Genomic DNA, 22,957 nt, shown 5'->3' on the forward strand with positions numbered 1-22,957 from the left:
CGCTGTGACGCCACGGGGCGGGGCGCCCCCGCCACCGCCCCCCCTCCCCCGTCGGCGGGCCCGCGCCGCGCGCGCGCTGGCGCTTCCCGCCGGCTACCGCCGCCGCGCGCGCCCACGAGGGCCGCCGCCGTCCCGTCCCCCTCTTCTCCTCCCCCCCCCCCCCCCCCGACCGGCGGGCGGTTTGTGACGTCAGGCGGTCGCCGAGGAACGGGGCGCAGGTGCATCCGCTTCCTCAGGGCGAGAGGCGCCGGGCGCGAGCGCCTCCCGCCGCCGTCCCCGGTGCGGAACGGGTGGGCGGAGGGGAAGGGTGCTCCCCCGCTCGGCGCGGCGCAGGTCCCCGGCCGCAACGCGCGAGTCCTTTCGCCTGCTACGGCGTCCCCGGCGGGGCGGGGCGGGGGGGGGAGAGCCGCGACGGGGCGGCCGGCGGGCTGGGGTCGCTAGGGGGAGGCACGGCACCGGGAGACGGGGCAAGAAGCGCGGCGGCGGGGGCGTGGGGGGGGGGGGGGGGGGGAGCGGAAGGCGGAGGCACCCCTTGGCCGTGCGGCGCCGCGCCCCCCGCCCCGGTTTTGCTTTCCCTTTCGGCGGCAGCTCCGCTCGGCGGGCTCGGGAGAGGGAGCGGGGGAGAGAGGGAGCCGCACGTTGATTTATCCGTTTCCCTAAGGGGCGGGGGCGAGGGGAGGAGAGAGGGAAGACCGAAGACCTGCGCGGGGAGGACGCGCCAGCTGGCGGAGAGGAGGGCGCGGAGGCAGCCCCGTCACGAGAGGAGGCGGCGGCGGCGGCGAGGAGGAGGAGGAGAAGAAGAAGCCGGCGCGGAGCCTCGCCTCGCTTCGCAGCCCCTCCGCCGTCACCGCCTCGCCCTCCCTGGCCGCCGGAGGTACCGGCGGCCGCCCGTCCTCATGATGGCCTCAACCACCACCTGCACCCGGTTCACCGACGAGTACCAGCTCTTCGAGGAGCTCGGGAAGTAAGGACCGGAGCCCGCCGGGCGCGCCCCGCCGTTGGGGGAACGGTGCGGGGCAGCCGGCTCGGGGCTAGGGAACCGGCGTTACCGGGGCGGTGGGGGAAGGCACCGTTGGCCGCGAGGGCTCGGTGCGTGAGCCCCGGGGGAGGGGGGGGGGGGGGGGTGCCGCGACCGGGGGCCGCCTTGCCGATGCTGGAAGCCCGGCGGGGCGCCCCGCTGCGGAGGGCCACCGGGGGGAGCGCCCTGGCTCCAGCCTTACATCCCCCCCCCCGCCCACCCGGGCGTTATTTGCGGGGTGGGGGACCGGGCTCCGCGCCCACCCGTCCCCCGGGGTGTGTACGGCCCCGGGGCGACGAGAGGCACCGGGGGGCTGGGGGGCGGGCGGCGGGGAGCTGCCCTCGGCCTCCCGACGCGAGAGGTGCGGGAGCTGCCTTGCGGTTATTTGTCATCGTTTGTTATTACGGCTGTAGCGGGCAGGGGCGGAGGGCTCGGCCGGTGAGGGGCTGGCGGGGGGCTCGGCCGGTGAGGGGCTGGCGGGGGGTTCGGCCGGTGAGGGGCTGGCGGGGGCCGTTGGCGGGCGGGGCGCGGCGCCCCCCGGCGGCGGGGCGGGAGGCGGCGCGGGGCCGGGGCCGGCGACTCTCAGCCCCGATCGCCATGTTGGCAGCCCGGCAGCGGGCGGCGGGGCGCCGGTGTCACCGGGGGGGGGGGGGATGTCTGCGGAACGGGGCCGGGGCCCCACTGCCCCCACGGCGTCTGCCGGCCTCGGGGTAGCGACAGCGCGCCCACCCTCCGCCCAGCGGCTGCAGGCGGGGATGGGTTCGGCCACACGGCTTGTACCCGCGTTTCTGACCGGAGTTTACTGTTTCGGTGAATAAAATCACTGCTGGCCGGCGCTCTCTGAAAATCTTTTTTTTTTTTTTTTTTTTTTTAAATTCTGCCGACATCACACCTCTCGGTGAAACCCGTTAAACGTCCCCGTCCCCCCCCCAGCGCCGGTAATGGCCGTGAACTGTTTCAGTCGGGCTGACACTTTGTCCGCTTCTTGGTTTCCAGAGGGGCGTTCTCCGTCGTGAGAAGATGTATGAAAATCACCACAGGACAAGAGTATGCTGCCAAAATCATCAACACCAAAAAGCTTTCGGCTAGGGGTGGGTACATTTTAACCTAGTATTTATGTTGCCTCACCCCCCCCACACACCCGTTTTTTTGCATTCTCGTGATAAGCATTAAAAAAATAATAAAAATAGCTAAATGATGTAATACCCTTCTTAACACTTCTTTAATTTCCTTGTTGTTTTTGTCATTTCCTTGGTGCTTAGGTTTTTTTCTACGTTAAATTTTTCATGGGCTGACTGCATGGAGGTCTGAGGTTGCTGTAAAGCATTTCGAGAAAAGATGTACAAATACTAAAGCAATTTAACATAATGCGGCCTCTTCATTTTTGTGTCTAAATAACTTTGAATATCAGCTTGCAGGCATTTTGCAAGCCGATTTTTTGGGGGGAAGGTTGGGAAATAATAAGTTTCCGTTATAGCTTTTATTTTAAATATTATAGTTTTACTGGATTCTGTGTTTCCATTGCATTTAAACATGAACATCAAGGCCTATCTGGCTATGGATGCGTGAGAAAAACTGTACTTCTACCTCATCCTAAACTTTGTTATGGGAAGAAAATTATGTTAAGGAAGACAATTATCATTTTATGAAGTAGCCATTTGTGACGCAAGTCATTCTGATGAAGTGATGAACTGTTTTATGGTTACAACCCAGCCGTAATACCTGCTGTACAGCTGGTTTATGCTTTCTGTGTGATGCGTGTATTTCCTAGATATTTTCAGTATCAGTGGGTATGTCTTTATGATACGTTTGAGGTAAATATACACATGCTGTGGGTTACTGTTGTCGAAAGCAAGTCTTAATGGTGATACGTCATCTGCTTGTTAAGTCCAAGTCAGAGGGCTTGCGCTAGGATGTCGGGGATTACGGATTATTCTCGGTTAACGTTATCTGTGTCTTGATACGAATTTGTGGTGTGGTAAAGAACGTGGAAGTGAACAAGCGAACGATGTCAGAGCGTAAACCTGTTTGTGGCCTGGTTTGCTTCTGACGCAAAGGAATCGCTGCAGGTGAACAGCAGTTTGAATTAATTCATTAAATTCAAGCATAAAATATTATAATGACGTTATGGCGTGTTCTGGTGACGTGCTGCTCTCTGAGAAAGATCTTTCAACGTCGTGTCAATACTCTTTATTTTCAGCTGATGAAAGTTGTGTGGAAACTTGCTTTTTACCTTTTGCTGAATTTTAGTCTTCATACTCTCACTGCGAGTTTTGTTTTCCTTTATTTTTCAGAAGGTAGTTAAATTTAAAATACGCCTTTGTAGAGTTATGGGTTTAAAGGGAGAGGGGTTAAGAAAATGGTAATACTTGAGATAAAAATACTTTCAGAAGTTTGCTTAAAACAGATCTTCCTTTTCTCTTTTGTTGGCACGATAACGTGATCCGTTGAATTTTGATGCTTAAAATAAACCGCCACGTTCTGTGTGATTTCACAGATCTAAGTACCCTTCAACGTGAGAAGCTGTAGCAAGATCAGCACCAGGTTACTTCTGTGCCATGGGTTTTATGTATGATGGGGTAAATCTTGCGATGCTAGGCTAAATTAATAAAAACTTCATCTTCCTTAGAAGTCATCATTTGGAACGTACTGTATTTCAAGCTTTAATTTTTGTACTTCTTCGACTGTTCATGCAGGACCAAGTTGGTCCTTGGTGTAGTCCATTAACGAGTGGAAGCATATTTGGGAGAATTTGGCTCATAAGGTGGAACGAGGCAAAATTCACGCAGGGATTTTTCTACAGGTTTAGCACGTAAGCCCATAAAGGAAGGGGTTACACTTCAAAGCTGGGCCGTGAAATATCCTTTCTTACCAGAATGCATGTGATGCCGTGTCCGTGAATGCAGGGAATGAGTTTCCATCTCCGTTTCCAGAGATCCCAGGAATATTTGAGGCTTTTTATTTGCTTGGTTGCTTTTTGTGGTGGCTGTTTTGGTTTGCAGCTTTTTGAAATCGACTAAACAGCTTCTGAAGAGCAAGCTTCTCAGAGAAAGCTGCAGATTCTTATTAGGCAGTTCTTTAACTGCAGAAAGGTGCGCTTTAATTGCACTTGTGGTGCAAAAACTAAATGTTAAGAAGCCTCAAACTGTGATACTTTCTCCTGGCTGATAATAGGTATACAGCTTATAACTAAGATGCTGTTTTTCAAATCTAAACTGTAAGTTTCATTCCACTGGCATCTGAACTGCTTTGTGATGAGGTAGCAGTTCACTTTTGTGTTTCATACTTCTTGCTTGAAATACCAATTATAATGTAAATCTAAAGGACTGTTCATGGGGTCAGCTTCATCTGTGGGCAGAGCTAAGAGGTTCTTGGCTTGGAAATGCGTATCCCTTGTACGGTGCCTGGCTCTCTGGAAGTCTTTTAAGCACAATGTCCAATTTGGGCCATCTTCCTTGCAAGATTGAAGAAGAGCAGTTTCAATGTAATAACATGGAGGAGTCAAGACTCTCAAGACTAAATAAAACTTCCTTAAGGTAGCTTTGAAATTAAAAGTTATTTAACTGGCTTCAGCCCAGTCATAGCAACACTTGCGTCCCCATCCCTCCTTCGCCTCAGCCATAAATGTTCTTGGAGATTTATCCGAATCCTTACTTTAGTAGTCCTTCTAAACTGAGGAACTGATCTGGTCGCAGACCTATGCCGGTGAAGCCGTGTTCTCATCTGTTTCCTTGTATAGTTACAGGGGAATTTCAGACTAACTGCGTGCGTGCAGAGGCATGGGCTTTGGTTTTAATTTGGAGGGGAAGGGAAGCTATGCCCCCTGTTCTAGCAGAAGTAACCTTTGTGCTTTTAAGCTGACGATCAGTTAGTTATATCTGCTGTGCTCTTATTTACAAATTGTAGACCAAAATGTAGTAAAAACACTTAAAAAGAAATGATGATTTTAAATATTTGACTTTACGTGGCAATTCCAATTCCATGTTTTTCTGATTTTAGTAATAGATGTAATAAATACTTGCAATTTAAATTTCTTTATTTCAGTATAGCAAAAACACTTTTGCTTATTAGAATAACATATTCTCTTCTGAAAGTCCTCTTAAGCTGCACTTTTAAGTTCTGAGCCTTGACTTGGCATTTGCTAAGTCAGTTTAAGTATTAAATTGATAGTAGAATATCAACAGCTAGTTTTGTGTTAATAGAGTATGTTCTAGACAAGCTTGCACGATTTGATTATGCTGCTGATTTTTAAAAAGGGGAAAAACAAACAAACAAAAAAGGTGTATAACATAGCCCTCTCAAATTAAGTGCAACAGTGAAGAAGCACACAGAAAACTAAGAATAAAGTGAAGAATGTATGTTTGCTGGTTGTGGGTTCTGTATCGTTTCATCTGATGAAGCCGTTGGGATTCTCTTATTACTCAGTTTCTAAAGCGTGCTGTTTTGGGCTTCTCTGTGGTGTTGTTCTTGTGTTGAAAGCAATGTAGATAAAAGTGATCTTCTGTGAGGTGACTTTACTTTTCCCTTGTCTGTTCCAAATACCAAATAATTAACAAATCATCTTTTTATTTTTGGCGTTATCTGTACATCTTTTATCTTCTCTTTTGAGAGTCTTCTGGCTTTCATCCAAATTGATTTCATATAAACAGATCCCATTTTCTTAACAGGTTTGGGCTTCGTTTTCTGACTTTTAAAAAAAAAAAAAAGTATTAGGCAAGTGTTCGCTTCTCTGATCATACTTGAAAAGATCAATTACTAATATATTTTCATTGGGTGTGATTTTTGCCAGTAACTCATGGACATTTTCTCTGTAGTGGCCAAAAGCACTGTGCCTTTGATGGCAATTTGGCATCTTGTGAGGGGAGGATGATGTTCCAGTCCACTTTCTTTTCTAGGGTGCTTTTGTAAATACTGCCTAGACACACCTCTCCCAGCCGTTAGACTGCTGCAGCAGAAACACGAACCGCTCTGTTTATGGGCATACATATTATTAAGAGTAATGTAGGAATCAGCTGGAGGTTATCCCTTCTTTGTGAAAAAGCTCTGGTGAGCTTCCAGGGACCAGCCATTCCATTAACTTCAGTGAGCTTTTGAGCTTTAAGCCTTGGAGGCTTCACTGGTTATGTATCTTCCTTCTTAGCAGGAAATTTCCCAAGTCTTTTTCAGCATCTTCCTATTCTTCAGAGAAGAAGTATTTCCTATGAGCTTGTGACTGCAGATGGCAAGGCGTAGCCAGAGGCGACCGGAGCGATTGCACTTCCCTGCAACAAGCTCTGATGGGTGAGGGGGCTGAAAACCCCACCCTTTCGGAACAGTATTTTAGTGGCAGTATTGAGTAATCTTGCTGTGGGAAGAGTATTTCAGTGCCTAAAGCTGTCCCAGTAGAGCACCTCATGATCCCTAACGTGATTTAAAACGCATTAGGGAGTTGAATGAAATGTGAAGCATATAGGGTAGTATTTTTCAGTGTAGTTTTTCATGACACAGGGATAAACGCTTTGTTGTGTCACTAGACCAACATTCATTTAGTAAGGTAGCCTGTGTCAGTCAGTGCCAGATGTTTTACAGGAAGGGAAGCTCTAATAAGGCTTCCTGTACTCCACAGGAGGAGAAAATAATTCTTCTTAATCTAGCTAAAGACCTCAATCTCTGAAGCACACACTTACCGGTGCAAGTTTATTATAACATGTATTTTTAATCTAATTTCTGTTCTTACGTACACATGAAGTTCTTCCAGCACAGAGAGTACTGTTCTTACGGGCATTTAATTGCCAGCAAAGCAGATTTTTTTTCTTTGTGAGGACAAGAATTAAGCTTGGGATTTTAGCTGTTTTCTTCAATATCTCGCTCTAGTCTGTTTCTCGGGTTAATTACCTGTTGAGGAGCAGTATGTTTGCCTTCCTCCACGTGTTGAGAATGTTTTTAAAAGCATTTTTAAAAGCGTTTTTCCATAATACATAAGAAGGCTTACCTGCTAACATGCGGTTGCCCTTTTTTAATGTTTGTGCTCTTTCTGTCCTTCAGCTTCGTCATGGCGTTCTTTCCAGTTTGACATAGATGTTGTGATTTAACATGGATACGTTTGCACGTTTATCTGCAAGTATTTGTTTCAATTGCACATTACCGTAATTTAGCAGGCTACTGCTTCTATCTGTTAAAAATGAGTCCATTCAGAAAGCTCAGAGTAGTAGAGAGCACTCGTAAGAGTGTTATTTTAACCAATGATCTGATTTTTTTTTTAGGTGTTCTGTTTTGAAGGTTGGAGCTTCTGTTATGTTTTGGTTTTAGTGAAAATCTGAAGAGCTTTCAAATACCAGTGAGAATGAGGACTTTGAAAGTCATTGTGATGTGTGTTGGTTGGTAGTAATTTACTCTAACGGTTTAAACTAGATTTGAAATGAATTTTCCTGGCAGTGCATAGTTAAATTATCCATAGCAAATATTCTATCATTTCAATAATGCCACTTCTGTTTTTCTTTGCAAAGGAGTTATTCTCTCTCTATTGTGACTGTTGTTGCTCTTACGAAAGGAGATTCTCTTTATAGCTCATACACTGATGGGCCTTTAACAAATTACATCAGAACTTGAAGATGCACGTATTGTTCTTGTTATCATTAAAGCTTGTTGCTGGTGTTCTTACTGGGAGGTAGGTACTAGAAAAAGTTAAAATTGTAGCACGTACTTTAACATACTTCCCCATGGAGGATGGGGGGAAAGGAATTCTAGTATATTCTGCTGCTGTTCTTGGCACATGCTTCAGAGAAATGACCTTGATGTGTCGCTTCAAAGTTTGAAGTGATACTCTAAAAACAGTGCTTACAAGTTATCCTGAAAGTTGAAGTTTGTGGAAGTGTAGCCATTGATTGCAATGGACACATGACCCAAATCCAACATGTAAAGTAACACATGACCCAAATCCAACATGTAAAAAGTAACTCGGGGGGAGGCATGGAGAATTAAAAAGGTGTTTGCATCATCTGTCATCTCAGTTTGGCCAAGCTCAATAGGGGGGAAATAAAAAAAAAAAGTACATAAGAGACGTTTTTCTGTCCGAACTCCAAGATTATTAAGCATGCCTAAAATTATAAGTCAGTTGAATGCATCTGTCCCTCTCGGGAGCTTCCCATTTTCTCTCATTGTGTTTCACCACTACTTTGGCCTGGACCACCTCTCTGCTTTCAGATCCCTTCCACTGAAATGTTAACAACGAGGAGATTCTTGGGGACTGACTTGGCTACCGCTTTCCTGCCACTTTCTGTCGGAAGTTGCAAATCCCGGCACCGATGCGTGCTTCTGTTTTGTGTGTTCACTTACTGCAAGCTAAAGACTTAACCGCGCATCTGAACAGCTCCACTTTCAGAATCGCTTCTGTTGGGAGAGAAGGGAGAACTAGCTGCAGGGGAGAGGATGAACTGAGTACCGTTACTCAGCTTGCGCGTCTGAGTTCTGATACTGAAATACAGATGTGTTCTTTTCCCCCGGTCTGGGAGAAGTCGTGTTCCCTGCTCGTGTCTTACTGCTTATGTCCAAATCGTACTTGCAAATGAAAGCTTTTGGTCAAATATGAAAAGAAGGAAATAAGCACAATGGTAAACACTCACCCTATATTGCGGATTGGTTCTGTCTGTTTGCACATAATACTGTACATAGAAAACATTGTTTTGTGTCTATTGCAATCTGCAACCACAGGCCAGCTGAGGTATTTAAGTGACTTGCATCTGTCCTCATTGACAACAAGGTAGAAATACACTTGTTCCTGGAAGAACTGAGACTGAATTTCTGAGGGTTTGTTCTGCACCTAATTTCAAAACCTCTCTTAGTCTTAAAACCTGACTAAAATAAAAATGGTATTATAATGTGAAAGTCCTACCGCATGTAGGTATATATTTGTCCAAATACTAAAAATTATTTATTCGCTTTCTCTGGTTATGATTAGTGGTACATGAAGTCATCTCTGCTGCTTTTATTTACACTTTTATGATTCCAAGGTCTGGGGTTTTGTTTTGGGGTTTTGTTTTTTGGTTTTGGTTCTTTTTTTTTTTTTTTGATGGTGACCATTTTGACTATTGCTTGGAAGATAAGAGAAGGCTGTATTTTTTTTTTTTTTAAATTTAATTGGGAAGTGCCTGATCTGAGAGATTGAAATAGAAGTTAGGTAAATATTTTGCTTTACAAATGTAAATATTGCCAAAATAGTGCTTTTCATGTATCTGTCCTTCATTTGACCTCCTGAGAAATGTAGGCCAGGGTGTTTCCTATGTCAGGGTCCAGCTTCCTCCTTCCTATAGATTTATTGCACACTTGTCAAATGCTTTGTAAGGATATTGTGGGGATTTTTAAAAGGTTATGTGAGAAACATAACTTCCTCTGTTCACCAAAAAAGGTTAATAGAGAACAAAAACCTAACTTAAAGATGGTAGTTCCTTTTGTTTAGTTCCTTATTAAAAATAATTATGCCTTGAATTTGAAGAAACATCTGCTGTGCTTTGGAGAGAGACAGAAATCCAATCTGTCCGTTTATTCCTTGTACGTATTGAGCTCTCTGTATATCTTTGTGTGCATGTTTGTGCAAACTCCTCCTCTGTTTAATCCTAATATTATGAGAAATGTCTTGTGCATGGTATCAGAGAGAGTGGAGAATTTGTGTGATGTGGTTTTAGTCTTTTCTTCCAGGGGAGACAGTTGTGCTGTTACCCAATGCCATTTTCTAGATTGTTGTCAGCTTGTTCTGAAATGCATTGAGTTTCAGTTGTTTGAATTAGAAAATTCATTTTAAAGCTTTGCAGCCCTGTTAATTCCTGTTGCGTCTGATTGGAAGCTGCTGGATATATTCTGCTGAACTGAGAGTTTACTTAATTTCTCTTGAATCTGTTGCTTCTGTGGATGCCACCGGATAGAAGCACTAGCTATAACCGAGAGTCAAAAAAGCTGGGGAGGGGGAACTTAGCAAATTTGCAAATATATTTTATCCCTGATTTAGCTTTTATTCTAATCCAGGGCCTCTTTAGTGGCAATTGAGAAGCATAAATTGTGCTACAGCATATATTTATTTTTTGTAATTAGGTTTTTAAGTCTAGAGAATGATAGTTAATACGCTGAGCAAGCTATTGCAGGTAAGTCCATGCAACTGTTGGTTTAAGTTGGTTGTATTTGGTAGAAAGGAGCTTTGCATACCTGGTGATTTGAGGTAGCTTCTATTATATGAATTCCTGACCTTTTGTAAGTAGCAAGTATTTGACAGGAAACTTGGAGAGTAAAACATGCGGGCTTAATTTAAAAAACAAACCCCAAAACCTCTCAAAAGTAACAAAGTAGATTTTATTTGATAATGGAAATGCGATGCTGTGGATATTTGCAGATCAAGATGAAACACTTCATCTTGTGATGGGAGGCTTTTTTTTTTCCTATTCTTACCACTAACCCAAGAATTTATACACTGCTACAACAAGTTAACATCCTGGTGATGCTTTCCAAGAGAACTGTCTGGCATCCATAAAAACAATTAATTTCTGTTTTGGCAGTCACTTTCACCTTGCATGTAGAGCATGCTTGTTGAAAAAGCTCTCGACTGGTCACGTGGTTTCTTTTGCTCAGTTACAGCCAAATTGGTCAATTGGGTTGTCAGTTGGGCAGCCTCTCCCCTCATCCTAAATGTGCTCTGTAGGGAGTTGATTCTTCTTATAGTGCATCAGTTTTTACTCTGCCAACACACAGTTGGCAGTCCTGTGGAAAGCATGGCTGCGGTTACCTTCCACTAGATGTAGAACTTTACCCAAACCCATCTTCAGTCAGAGGTTATGATGTGCAGAATTAAAAACTTCAGAATCTGATCTATAAGCAAAAAAAAGAAAAGATGGTGTGCACAGAATGTTTGCTGGATTGAGTGAGCATGTGCATGAATTTTGACAGATGTAAGGTATGTTGGAAAACATAGCAAACCCTGATGGTAAAGTTAGTTCACGGTTGTTACGTGTATAGTCTGCAGGTAAGTATACAGCCCTTCCGAACACCTCATCCAGCCCTGTGGCCTCCAGCTGGCAGCTCTCCTTACCTGTGAAACTGTTAATTGGTTTGTACAGCATTATGGGCAATGCACTGGGTCACGTGGCAGAAAGCGGTCTTCCACGCGCGCTCCTTTCCCTGCGCTACAACGAACAGCGTACCTTGCCCAGCAAGGAAGGTGAACAAACCTCGATGTAAGTGGAAAGGGTGACACACCTCCGCTGTGAAGTTTCATCATCCCAGCACGTGGGAGGAAGACAACAAAAACTTACAGCGTCGAAGCTCGTATTTGTGGCAAGCAATCCATTGCATGTGTTTTCAGAACTTTGTTCCTGATGTAACTACAGTCGAACTGCTTGCTTGTAAATTTTCCGCAATGTGAATGCAAGTGTTGCAGCAACAGTCACGTTGCGTATTCATGTTCTGCATGAACAGATGGGGTTCCAACATAACATCCATATTTGACAATCTGATGGGATTTGCCAAGCCTAAGCTTTCATTTAAATTTTAACCTCTTGGAGAGATAGGTTTGTGATTTAATCAGTCAAGGGAGGCCTTGAAGCTATTTGTATTGCATGGCAGATTTCAAGCTAGTGCTTAGGTCTGATTTTGGTTTGGGAGACTTCTTGTAGGAATGGTTTTAGTAGGCTGTTGCTCATTAGAATAAACAGTCACCACATTCAAAGATTTCTCTTGAAACCTTACTCATTTGGCTGATTTTATTCATAGCCTTCAGTAAGCGAGGATGTATTGTACATTCAGTTAAAACATCGTGTAACACGGACAGAGTTCTGTCGCGGTGGGACTGCCTTGCAGGGAGGATTTTGTACCGCAGGGCAGACGACCTTTCGGTTTCCCTCGGGGCAGCTCCAGGTGCTGCTGAACTTTGGTTATTAAAACTTGCTTAAAGACTTGTTTTCCACCTTTTTTAATAGAAAGATGTCACAAATGTTCAGTGTCTCCAAGATGCAAGTAAATTTCGGTGCAGAAAGCAACCTTGAAAAACTACATTTTTTTGGTTATTTAGGAAACACTATAGCTATGAAAATATAAAGCTCACCTTGGTGCTTTTTATACTATGCATACTGCTTTTAAAATTAAAAAAAATGAAACTCGGGTGTAAGGTAGATTGCTTGGTATTTGCTTTCTTTACGCAGCATGGACAGCTATGAAATTGTGGTTAGGATTGCACTGATAGATGCTCATGGGACTAAATGCCCTGATGATCATGGCATAAAAAATGCCCTTTTTTCAGGGTTTTTTAGTATCACCACTCCAAAAGGGAGAGGGGAGGGAAAAAAAAAAGGTTTTCTGTCAAATTTGTGCATCTTTCCATGGTGCTCTTGCTGATATTCATCATTTATACTTAGTAAATTTTAGCACGTTAAAAACATTTCTAATTGCTCACTCTTTCAATTAAAGCCTCCCAGTAGTCTTTTAATACTGGAGAAGTGTAAGATTTATAAGATGATGTGTACTGGTGCTGGATGGAAGAGCTTCCAAAACCCAGTGACATTTCTTTTATACCTATAGCACTTTGTAGTCTTTCATAGCTGTTGCATTTTTGGGGGGAAGGAAGGAAAAAAAAAAGGCCCCTGGTATAGCGCGCTGTGTGTGTGTGCACACGCTAGATGCAGAAAAAGATCCGGCAGAGCTTGTGTGTACCTAGCCAGTTTGTTTGCTGTAGGAAAATGTTTCATGCTAAAAGACCAATTAACTAAAGTAATTTTACTTGTAATGAGGGCAAGAATTGGTGTTTTTAAATTTTTGTTTATTTGTGGTTAACATGATTTCTCTATCTAAATTAAGTAATAAATTGCTTTCAATGCCATGTTAATCAAAACACATTTACTAATGAGATTAATCTTCCCAGAGTAGAAGTTGCTTATGTGTGGTCCATCCCCCCTCCTGGGAGATGTGTGTTAATATTACAGATGTTTTGGGGACCAGATCGATGACGCAGCTAGCCTCGCATGCTAATGGTGGTAAGCTCAGCATATAGAATCCTAGAACGGTTTGGGTTGGAAGGGACCTCTCAAGGCCATCTAGTCCAACCCCCCTGCCGTGGGCAGGGACATCTTCAACTAGATCAGGTCGCTCAGAGCCCCGTCCAGCCTGACCTTGAACGTTTCCAGGGATGGGGCACCCACCACCTCTCTGGGCAACCTGGGCCAGTGTTTCACCACCCTCATCTCGGAGATGGTTTTAGGAAACCTGAAGTAAGGGCACAAGGACTCACGAATTAGGTGTATTTCAAATCTATTACAGGTGGAGATTTTTTAAGTCTCAAAATCGTGCGGTTTAATATGGCGTCCACATTTTTTGAATTAGTTTTGGTTTGGTCACAGGACATTGTCATAGCCATATAAATCTCACGAAGTTGTTACATCTCAACAAAGTTCACACTCCTTAAAGTACAATATATTTGAAAAAATACTTCCTTTGTCCTTTAAATAGGATTGATTCCCCTCCATCCCCTCTAAATAAGATTGATTCCCCTCTGTCCCCAACTATCTTCTTGCTTATAGTTTTGTATGGTAGGGATTGGTCATTTACCAATACTCAAAATGAAAGTCAAATTTAGAGGCAGATTTTATTTTTTGTTCAGTGGTCTGTTCTTGGTTTTCCTGTTTCATGTAACAGATTCAGTCTAGCTAAAACTGACTTCTTCCACTTTCAAATCGCATTTATCCACTGTCAGACTTCTACAGGATAAGAGAACTTTTGAGCATCTATCACCTGGGGTTGGCCTTAGGTGAAAAATGGGAGATAAAATTAAGGTGTATCCCAGGTGAAGTTGAGTCCTTCAACAGAGTAAACAATCTCATTCAGTAATCAAGCTCTGTCTTAAAATTAACTGGGGAGGTGAGGGGCTTAGTTCTTTTTGCTTTACTGAAGAGAGAATTTAGTACTGCGCTCTTTTACTTCAAAGATTTGTCTGATTTACAGCCCAAATTTATTCATGGACAGTGTTTGTCTGTGCCTAGGTTGTCCTTCAGAGAGTTCTTCATCTTTCATCAGTGTATTTATCAAGGACGATCTTGTTTCCATTTTTTTTTTTAACAGACACCTTCCTTTGGCTTCCTCCTGTATGATAGACTTGCCATTATTATGGCCATTCTTCCTTACGTATGCTCTAAGCTAATTTATATATATATTAAAAAAATATATATATATGGATGTTTGGAATGGGGGATTGGAATTGACCGGCAGAAAAAACCCAAAATCAGGTGAGGTCTCATGAGTGGCTTTAGTAATCACCTGTGCCTGCATGGGAGGATCTCGTCTGGTAAATTCCAGTGTTTATTTACAGATTCATTTGACTGATTCTGAGACTGATACTGAAGGAACCTCTTTAGTAATTTCACTTCAGCTTTCCCTTTCATCACTATATTTCCCGTCACCCCTTTAACCAGTTTCCTACCAATTTCAAACCTAGTTTGGTAATCTCCATTTTTATTAATCCCCAGATGTCTCATTTTCTTTGTTTCTACATCTTAAACAATGGAGCCTTGCAGGAGGCGTTGATCCCTGCCTGGAAAAATTCCCAGAGTAATGTTTTAGAGGCCTTGCTGTACCCAACCGGTAACTGAGATGCATAGATGTAGGTAGATGCTTTTTTCTTTTCTTTTTTTTTTTTTGGTACAGTTACTCAAGATCAGGCATATTTGAGACCTAAGTCAAAAACCGGTTCTTTCCATCACAGGTGTGTTGTTCAGTTTCTGACATAGTAGCTTTCTGCAGCCTGCCATTACTCTCCCCTCTGTGCAAGGTCGAGTGGTAACTGCTGTGAAAATAGCTCTGTGAAATGAAGCTAAACTAGGAATAGTTTCTGTTGAGTGTTGCCTTTTGTTTCTGCAACCACAGATGCTCATCTGTTCAACAAAACGGCTAAAGAAAATGAAAACTGTGCAAATGTACTTACAGCAGCTTAGCTCATTGTTTAAAGAAAAGTTGTATTGATTCACACACTAAATAAACTGAAACACTTTCAAAATGCTGCTAATTGTTGTTGGCTGGTTCAGTCAATAAAATGTAGTGTGTAAAAATGCCAACTAGCTCAATATGGAGTTTGAGGGGGTTTCCAAACGCATTGCACAGCCTTTTTTTTTTCCTCCTTCTTTTCCCTTAGAGGTCCCTTCCCTTAATGTTTCTCAAATTCTCATTTATTGTCAACTGGTGTTTCATAAAGCTATGATAGTGGGCAGCAGAAACTTCCTGAACAGGGCAGGCGTATGAGCTTCTGGTTACGTGAATTGGGCTGTGTGTAGTTCTCTTGGCTGGTTTGCGTCGAGAGCGTTCTGTGAGGGAATCCTGGCGGTTACCGGTGCTTGCGCTGGTCTGAGGGGCTGTGTAAGAGGACTCGGATGCTGCTTGTCTCAGGTAGGCGCGCTGGTGCTCCGTGGCGCTGCCCGTTAGAGCTTTCCCTGGGAGAGGGGCTGGCGGAGACGGCGGTGAGCGAGCCACCTGGCTTCCCTGAGCTTTCCGTAGGAGCTGGCACCTGATGCCAGTTCCAATTCCGTGGTAAAGTGCATCGAGAGCTTCTGGAAATAAGGGCTAAGTAGGCGGGTTTAAAATCTTGAACTCGGTGAACGTGTCTTTCTGGGACTGAGAAGTTCATTATAATTATATCAAGTCTCTACAATCTGATCTTGAAAATGAGGTGATTTTACATAAATCAGCAGTGGTTGTGTATTTAGCAATACAGGCAAATGTGACAACTAACATGCTGAATTTTGCTAACAAGTGTAAGCATTCATGAGGTTAGTACCTGGGTTTGCATCTGTCACGTTTACTTTCCTACACAGAAAATAGTAATTTTTATTAGAAACTATATGAAACAGGTTTTCAAAATATTTTATTTTGAATATATTCAAAAATATTTATTAGTAGTAAACCAGAAAGCTTCACATAAAGCCACATGCTGTTCGGCATAACCTTTTTTATTTTTTAAATTTGAGTAGTGTTTTTAGAAACATGGGAGGTATGTATTTAAACAAACAGAGTATTAAGCTTCCTTGCTTTTGTAAATATTTAGGTTGATTGACTGATTTAACTTTCTAAGGTAGAAGTGTGTCCCTTGATGTTGGGTTTGCTACTTAATAAATCTTATTAATGATCAATCAAAAACTGATGCTAGACAGATTAAAAACCAAAACAACAAACAAAACTCCTATTATTTTTAGTAAAAGTGTTTTGATAATTTGTTGAGATTCTCCCTGCCCCTTTCCCTGTCCTGGAACATCCTTTTTTAGAAGGAGGAAGGGAAGGAGATCTCTACAAAGACAGCAATGCTCCCTTGTAGGACATTTTACAAGCTGCAAGACATAGTTCTACAGAAAGGGGAAAAAAAAGAGAAGATAATAGCTTGTTTCCAGTGTTGAAATACAAACAAGAGCTATGAAACAAGTCTGCGGTAATGCAGAATTAGCACTGGCTCCTTTAGTAAACAATAGCATTCTACAATCATACCAAGTTAATACGAATATTATCAGACTTCAAGAGCAAAAGTCAATTGAATCAGATACATATTCTTTACATCTCTTAAATATTCAGCAGACCATGCAAATTCTGTATAGAAAATAGGACTATGGGAATATGAGCAGAGCTATATACCTAATGCTACAATTGCATTCCTCTCAAAAAATCTCAGTAATACATCAAAGCTCAGATATCTGAAGTTGACCCATCTGAATCTGTATTTCATAGCACAGAGTTACTGAATAATCTCAGCTGTAATGAAAAAAATTTTTTTTTAATTCTCCTTAATTATATTACATAAATGCATTTTCAGCATGAGAATGACATATACCACACCTATCTGAATTACTCAGTGGCTCCAAAATAAGAGGTAAAAAAACCAACAATTCTTTTATTAAGCAGAGATTGTCAGCTCCTCTGGGAATTTTACTACTAATTTTACCCAGAAGGTTTTTGTGACATGATAATGTAGCTATATAAAATTATCCGTGTGAATTTTGGGTATTTGCAGACTAAATCTGTTTCTGGACTTGCATGGTGGGATGCACAGAATGCAAACATTTGCATTTGATGTTTTATGTCTCTGAAGGATTCCCCCCCCCCCGCCATGTTCTTAACATACTGATTATTTCTTTGCCAAGAAAAGAGTGTATGAAGGGACCATCAAAGAAACTGTGCATATAGACTTGGTCTGAGAACCTCAGTAGGTGACGTTTAAGCCAACGTGCCTTATTTTGCAGCTGTGGCAGGCTTGACTGCATGCAGCCAGGAAATTCCACTCGTGGGCAATAATTTTCTTCGGCCGCTGTAACCTGACCGTGTTTAGTCTAGTACCTGTATCCTTAGCAACTTCTGGTGAGATAATAGATACGGATAGTTTCAGAGTCGGTGCTATTCGTATATCCTTCTCATGCACGCTTATTCCACCAATTTTGTTAAGGTGTTAAATAGTTCCTAGTTTGAGAAACATTGTTGAGAAGGTTTATAAAATAGGCCCCGGAGTTTGGCGTGTGTAGGTTTGGTTGGGGTTTTTTTGGTTTTGTTTTGGTGGGTTTTGTGTTTGGGTTTTTTTGGGTTGAAATTGTTACATCCCATCTCTGAGATGGGGCCCTTATAACCTCATTACAAGGTAATCTGGTTATTTTGAATGCTTTCTCTTTCACGTTGTTCCTTTTGCTTGAAAAGTGCTTGTTTTCCTTTTCTGTGTTACGTGAATAGTCAATGGAACAAGGGTTCTTGCAATTAAAATGTTAGAAAATCCTTTTTTAAAATGCATGCTTATTTGAATTGAATGTGCTTAGGTTTTGGATATATTTCAACTCTGGCATGCGTTTTCGCCAAAATAATTGCATGTACAGCATTTAAGCACCTTAAATGTGCAGTTAGTACCACTGCAAACTGTACGCTTATACCGTAACTCTTCTTGAAACTACAAACGTGTTTCTGAGCTTAGATGTGCTCTGGTTTTATTTTACATTCTTGCTCCTTGAACTCCAGTCTGCTCCAATACTGCAAACGTATCCTTAGCATGTGGTGGTGTTTTCTGAAGGTCGTTTTTCTCTCATGGTAACATTTACCCATTCCTACGAGAAATCCATGCTGCTTTAATTTTAGTTCAGCTTTCTGAATTTCAGTTTTAACCTATCTATAATCATGTAAAAATAATATGCGGGGTGCTAGCTGGGATCTCTTGGTGTACCAGGGGCTTTTCTGTTTACATTGTGTGAGTATGGACTACCTGCCAGATAGAGAGGCAGGCTCTAGAGAAGAGGAAGCATTGGCATGGATAAGAGTCCTCAAGAGAGGAAACTTCATGGTTGTTTTAAAGGATTAAAAATCTGGAGGGGAAAAAAGCTGGTTATCTTATCTGGAAAGTGTGGTGTTCATTTAACCTGTTCTTTGTTGGTAGTTTTGCCTTTCCAAGAAGTGAAAATACTGTCCTGGTGCCCCATTATCCTGTCATTCTAGCATAAGAGCTAAAGAAAAATGCGTTAAGAAAAAATGTCTGCTGCTAATAGAGTATTCAGTAGTAACCTATTAAAGGTTTATCTTGAATGATCTCACATCAAAATATAAAGCAGAATAAGACTCTGCAATATAGTTAACTTTTAATTGTATATTTACAGTGATACCTTTACCTTATTAGTGTGGGAAGAGTCTTCATATTTTCATGAGACCTTCTATAAAACAGCTCAATAAAGTGGTCCACCACTACTTCAGCCTGATTCTCATTAAATAAATAGATATTCTGTGGTGGATTGTTGAGTGACAAGCATTGCAAAGGCACTTGAAGTTTTCCTGAATGACTAAGCTTTCTTGCCTAATATAAAAACGAAAGGCTGCGCAGGAGTGAGCGATGTTGTCAAACCTGTCATCAGGTTCTCAGAGCTGTTTGAGTACTTGTAATATTCTTCCTTTAATTGACTTGGAAATTCGCAAAGGTTGATTATAAAAGGGGATGAGCAATTTTTAAAGATGGTGGAAAAACTTAACTTCATAGTTAACCGTGCAAAAGCCGGAATAATCACTTATGGCTTTATTGCCTGCTTGCAGCATTCGGTTGAAACATAAATTCATCAGCTTGGGTTTTTTATCTTTTTTTTTTGGGGTAGGACTAAATAACTTATTGAAGAATCTACAGCCCTTTGAGAGTGTTTGGAGGTCAAACTAAAAAAAAACCATAAATTAAAAAAATCCTCTATTAATTTGTTCGCTGTCAGTCTGTCTGTCATTACTTGAGAGTCACTGGCTTTCTTACTGTCAATGAAAGGGAAGAAAAAAACAAACCACCCCACTAATAAGGAAGTCTGAAATGGAAACTGTCAGTGTTTTGACAAATGGCAAACAGCAATCATTGTAGCAGTTTGGTGACAACAGGTTGAAAATTAAAAAAAATTCAGAAACGGTAGTTTTCTGGAAATCTTACACCTTCCTCTACTGCAGAGGTGGTAGGTAGAAAGCTAAAGTGTACAACAGCTTAGTAAGAACTTCTTTTGATGTCCTAATAATCATCCGTGGCAAAAACCTGTGAAGCTTTGGGAGCGCAGCAAGGTGGGGATCTGAGAAGAATCCACGGTGAACTCTCCTCTGTCTGATCTTTGCGTTACAAGCTTCAGCGTAATCCCCCCTGTCTGTCAGAGCCAAAGGGCAGGGCAGCGTAATTGTTTCCTGTGATGACAGCTTTTTGCTGCATTTATCGCCAGTGTCATGACCAACGCTTTGTACTGCCTTCCTGTTGTACTCTTGTGGTGGGCTGTGTTTGATGTGATCGTGGTGATACATAATTCCTCCTCGGAACTGCGTTTTTCTGATTCGTTGTCTCAGCAGAATTAACTTCAAAGGATAACTTGTGAAACTGTTGGATTTATACAATTGCACAGTGCCAAGGACAGATGGCAGATGGCTCTCTTGTACCCTCTGCCAAAGAAATTACAATAGAAGACCAAGTATTTCCTTTAACTTCTGATTTCTGATGTTTCTTTTAGGAAATAACATACTATATTTTTCACTCTTGTGTACTTCTCCAATGGTTCCCCTTGAACATCGGGAACTAAGTCGGGAACCAGAGAATTGCCCTTGGGAAGACTATAAAAATTCACGGTATGGAGGGCTGATTTCAGAATTGTCTTTTTAAAAATGAGCAAAGGATTGGAACTACGTCAGTAATTCTGTTTATGTGTTTGTAAGACTGCATCCTGTGTCAAACCAAGCGTAGGATTCTGAGGGTGATCCCTTCACTGGCTTCGGCTGAATCCAAGGAGAGTTTAAATTGGTCAGAACATGTGGGTGAAATCCGTACTGTAACGTTGACAGGTGACAGTCTGTAAAATTGCGATTTCCATTCCTTTCTAAAAATATGCATGCAACTTTAACGATTACTTGTCCGTTTTTCAGATTTGGAATGACGTTACACAGTAAGTGACCACTACAAGTAGTCTGTCAGTGTTTTATCCCCATTCGCACTGGAGCCGCTAGGAAAATTGCAGAGTGCGTCACAAACATTTTATGTATGTATAGCATCGCTGCCGCTCGTCCAGGCAATGTTGAGCAAATAAAGATAACTTTAACTGTTCTGTTTAGTAGAGCGTGTTTGCTGATTCTAGTAAATGGACTATGGAAAGAATTTTCAGACAGTCTGTTCAAAACACCCTTTTCATTCTCTTTTACGCCCAGTGCTAAGTACTGTCTTGCTGCTCCTTCTCCAATGAGTACAGGGGGTTTGTGTATGTCTAACGTGGACTATGAGAACAGTTTTACAAGTAGTCTTGTCAGATAACCTTTTGATTAATACATAACCTACTTGATAGGTATAAAATAGCACCTGAAATTTTATAATACGCTTCCATGATTCAGTAGTTGCAATGAAGGTTTCACTTAGATCTTGTTTACACTTAAATACAAATATTTATTTATTTAGAAGTCGGTTGACCTTTCCTGGGAGGGAAGTTTTTGCCAGCGTAAGCTGTCTTTTTACCAGGGATATTCTTTGAGTGAATCTCGGATGTCTGATTTTTCTATTGGCCCCTCACTACAAGAAGGACGTTGAGGTGCTGGAGCGTGTCCAGAGAAGGGCAACGAGGCTGGTGAGGGGTCTGGAGAACAAGTCTGATGAGGAGCGGCTGAGGGAACTGGGGTTGTTTAGCCTGGAGAAAAGGAGGCTGAGGGGAGACCTCATCGCTCTCTACAACTATCTGAAAGGAGGTTGTAGCGAGGTGGGGTCGGTCTCTTCTCCCAAGTAACAAGCGATAGGACGAGAGGAAACGGCCTCAAGTTGCGGCAGGGGAGGTTTAGATTGGATGTAAGGAAAAATTTCTTTACTGAAAGAGTGGTTAAACATTGGAAGAGGCTGCCCAGGGAAGTGGTGGAGTCCCCATCCCTGGAGGTATTTAAAAGACGTGTAGATGAGGCGCTTAGGGACATGGTTTAGTGGGCATGGTGGTGTTGGGTCGACGGTTCGACTCGATGATCTTAGAGGTCTTTTCCAACCTCAATGATTCTATGATTCTAGTGTAAATCATGCTGCTCTGTCAGATGGAGGACTGGTATTTTGGGGTTTTTCTTATTGTTGAGCTCATGTTGGTAGATTTGAAACAAGACGTGATTTAATTTATGTAGTAATAAAATCAAAAGTAATGGTCCCAAGTGACACTTTTCCACCAAAATCTGATATATATCCAGCCAGTCATTCTTAGACCACAGAATTACTATATGCTTTCTACTTCTTGGACTGCACTAGGTTTTAGATTTTTGAAATATTTGCTACCGGGTTATTTGATTAATGATTTGCATAGAGCTTTCTAATGAGGAATTTTAATTTTGAAGTGAAGAACCAGAGCTAGTATCTTCCCACCTCTAGAATACTAGTAATATAGAAATCTTCTGTATTGTGTGGGATACTCAGTAGTAGCTTGGAAAGAAGGCTTACTTCAAGAAAAAGGTATACACTGTCATTTTATGAAGACTTCGGTGATAGTGCTTTTAGTACTAGTGAAATTTGATATTCCATGATGTTAAAAATCAAATTGTAAGGTGGTGAAACGGTGTTATTTAGGAAGCTCTAGATCCTGGTTCAGCATGATAATTGATCCTATATCTTGAAGCCTGTGAATAATCCATGGGACTAAGCATACCTTACGTCTGCTTGTGTTTACATACTCTGCTAAATCATAATTTCAAATCCATTTCAAACCCAGAATAGCGATCATCTTGGTTTGCTCAGTGATTGCATAGTTCTAATAAAAACAAATGTGTATTAGTAGCACAGGGTATGTGCATACCTAATTAGGGTATGTGATAGATTTGGCAGATAATGCCAGTTGGTAATTTGGTTCATTTGAAACGTGACATTTTACATATTTATGTATCTCTATAAGACATGGAACAATTACCAGGGTAATTTAGACTTGATGGATATTATTTGTTTACTATAAAAATCAGGAGGCAAAGAAAGCTGGTGTGCAATTTATTAATGATAGAACTGAGCATCTCTACTTAATTTTTTTTATAATAGTACGGAAAATCTTATTAGTATGTGTCCCTTAACTAAAAAGCCATGTGGCAGGTTTGCTATTGAGAGGAAGGAAGAGAAATGAGATTTCTGTCCTTGGATCTTAACATAGGTTAGTTGTCCTTTCCGCGTGCCGTTGTGTGAACTGTCCGTGCAAACTGATTACTGGTTTGATTAAACCATTTTCCTGTTAAACTTCTATGTCTCTTTCTTGCCTCTCCTTTTGGGACATAGAGAGGGGGGAATTCTTTGCGGGTAGCACTGGGCAGCAGACCGAGAGGTTTTAAACAGTTGCGTAGTGTTTAGTAGAATAACAAGCAAGATATGCATGTTTGGCACCTTGCTTGTACTCTGCCTGCCTATTGCGGCTTCTACGGCTTCAGGTGTAATCATATTAAGGGTCTTCTACAGTGATATGATGAGTAATGTTTTTCTCTTGCTGCTGATAT

General features: G+C 42.3%; 1 protein-coding gene across 13 annotated transcripts in view; it reads left to right on the plus strand.

Moving 5' to 3' along the window:
* The first annotated feature begins 218 nt into the window (after positions 1-218).
* CAMK2D (calcium/calmodulin dependent protein kinase II delta) overlaps positions 219-22,957 on the plus strand; it is a 172,801-nt gene continuing 150,062 nt past the window's right edge. For all 13 annotated transcript variants that reach the window (XM_076337321.1, XM_076337325.1, XM_076337326.1 and 10 more), the window contains exons 1-3: positions 219-279; positions 662-964; positions 2,015-2,109. In XM_076337321.1, coding sequence (XP_076193436.1) covers positions 897-964; positions 2,015-2,109 — 163 coding nt within the window. In that variant the 5' untranslated portion in view covers positions 219-279; positions 662-896. The remainder of the gene's footprint in view (positions 280-661; positions 965-2,014; positions 2,110-22,957) is intronic.

This window comes from Aptenodytes patagonicus, chromosome 4 (assembly GCF_965638725.1).
Source record: "Aptenodytes patagonicus chromosome 4, bAptPat1.pri.cur, whole genome shotgun sequence".
Classification (NCBI taxonomy): domain Eukaryota; kingdom Metazoa; phylum Chordata; class Aves; order Sphenisciformes; family Spheniscidae; genus Aptenodytes; species Aptenodytes patagonicus.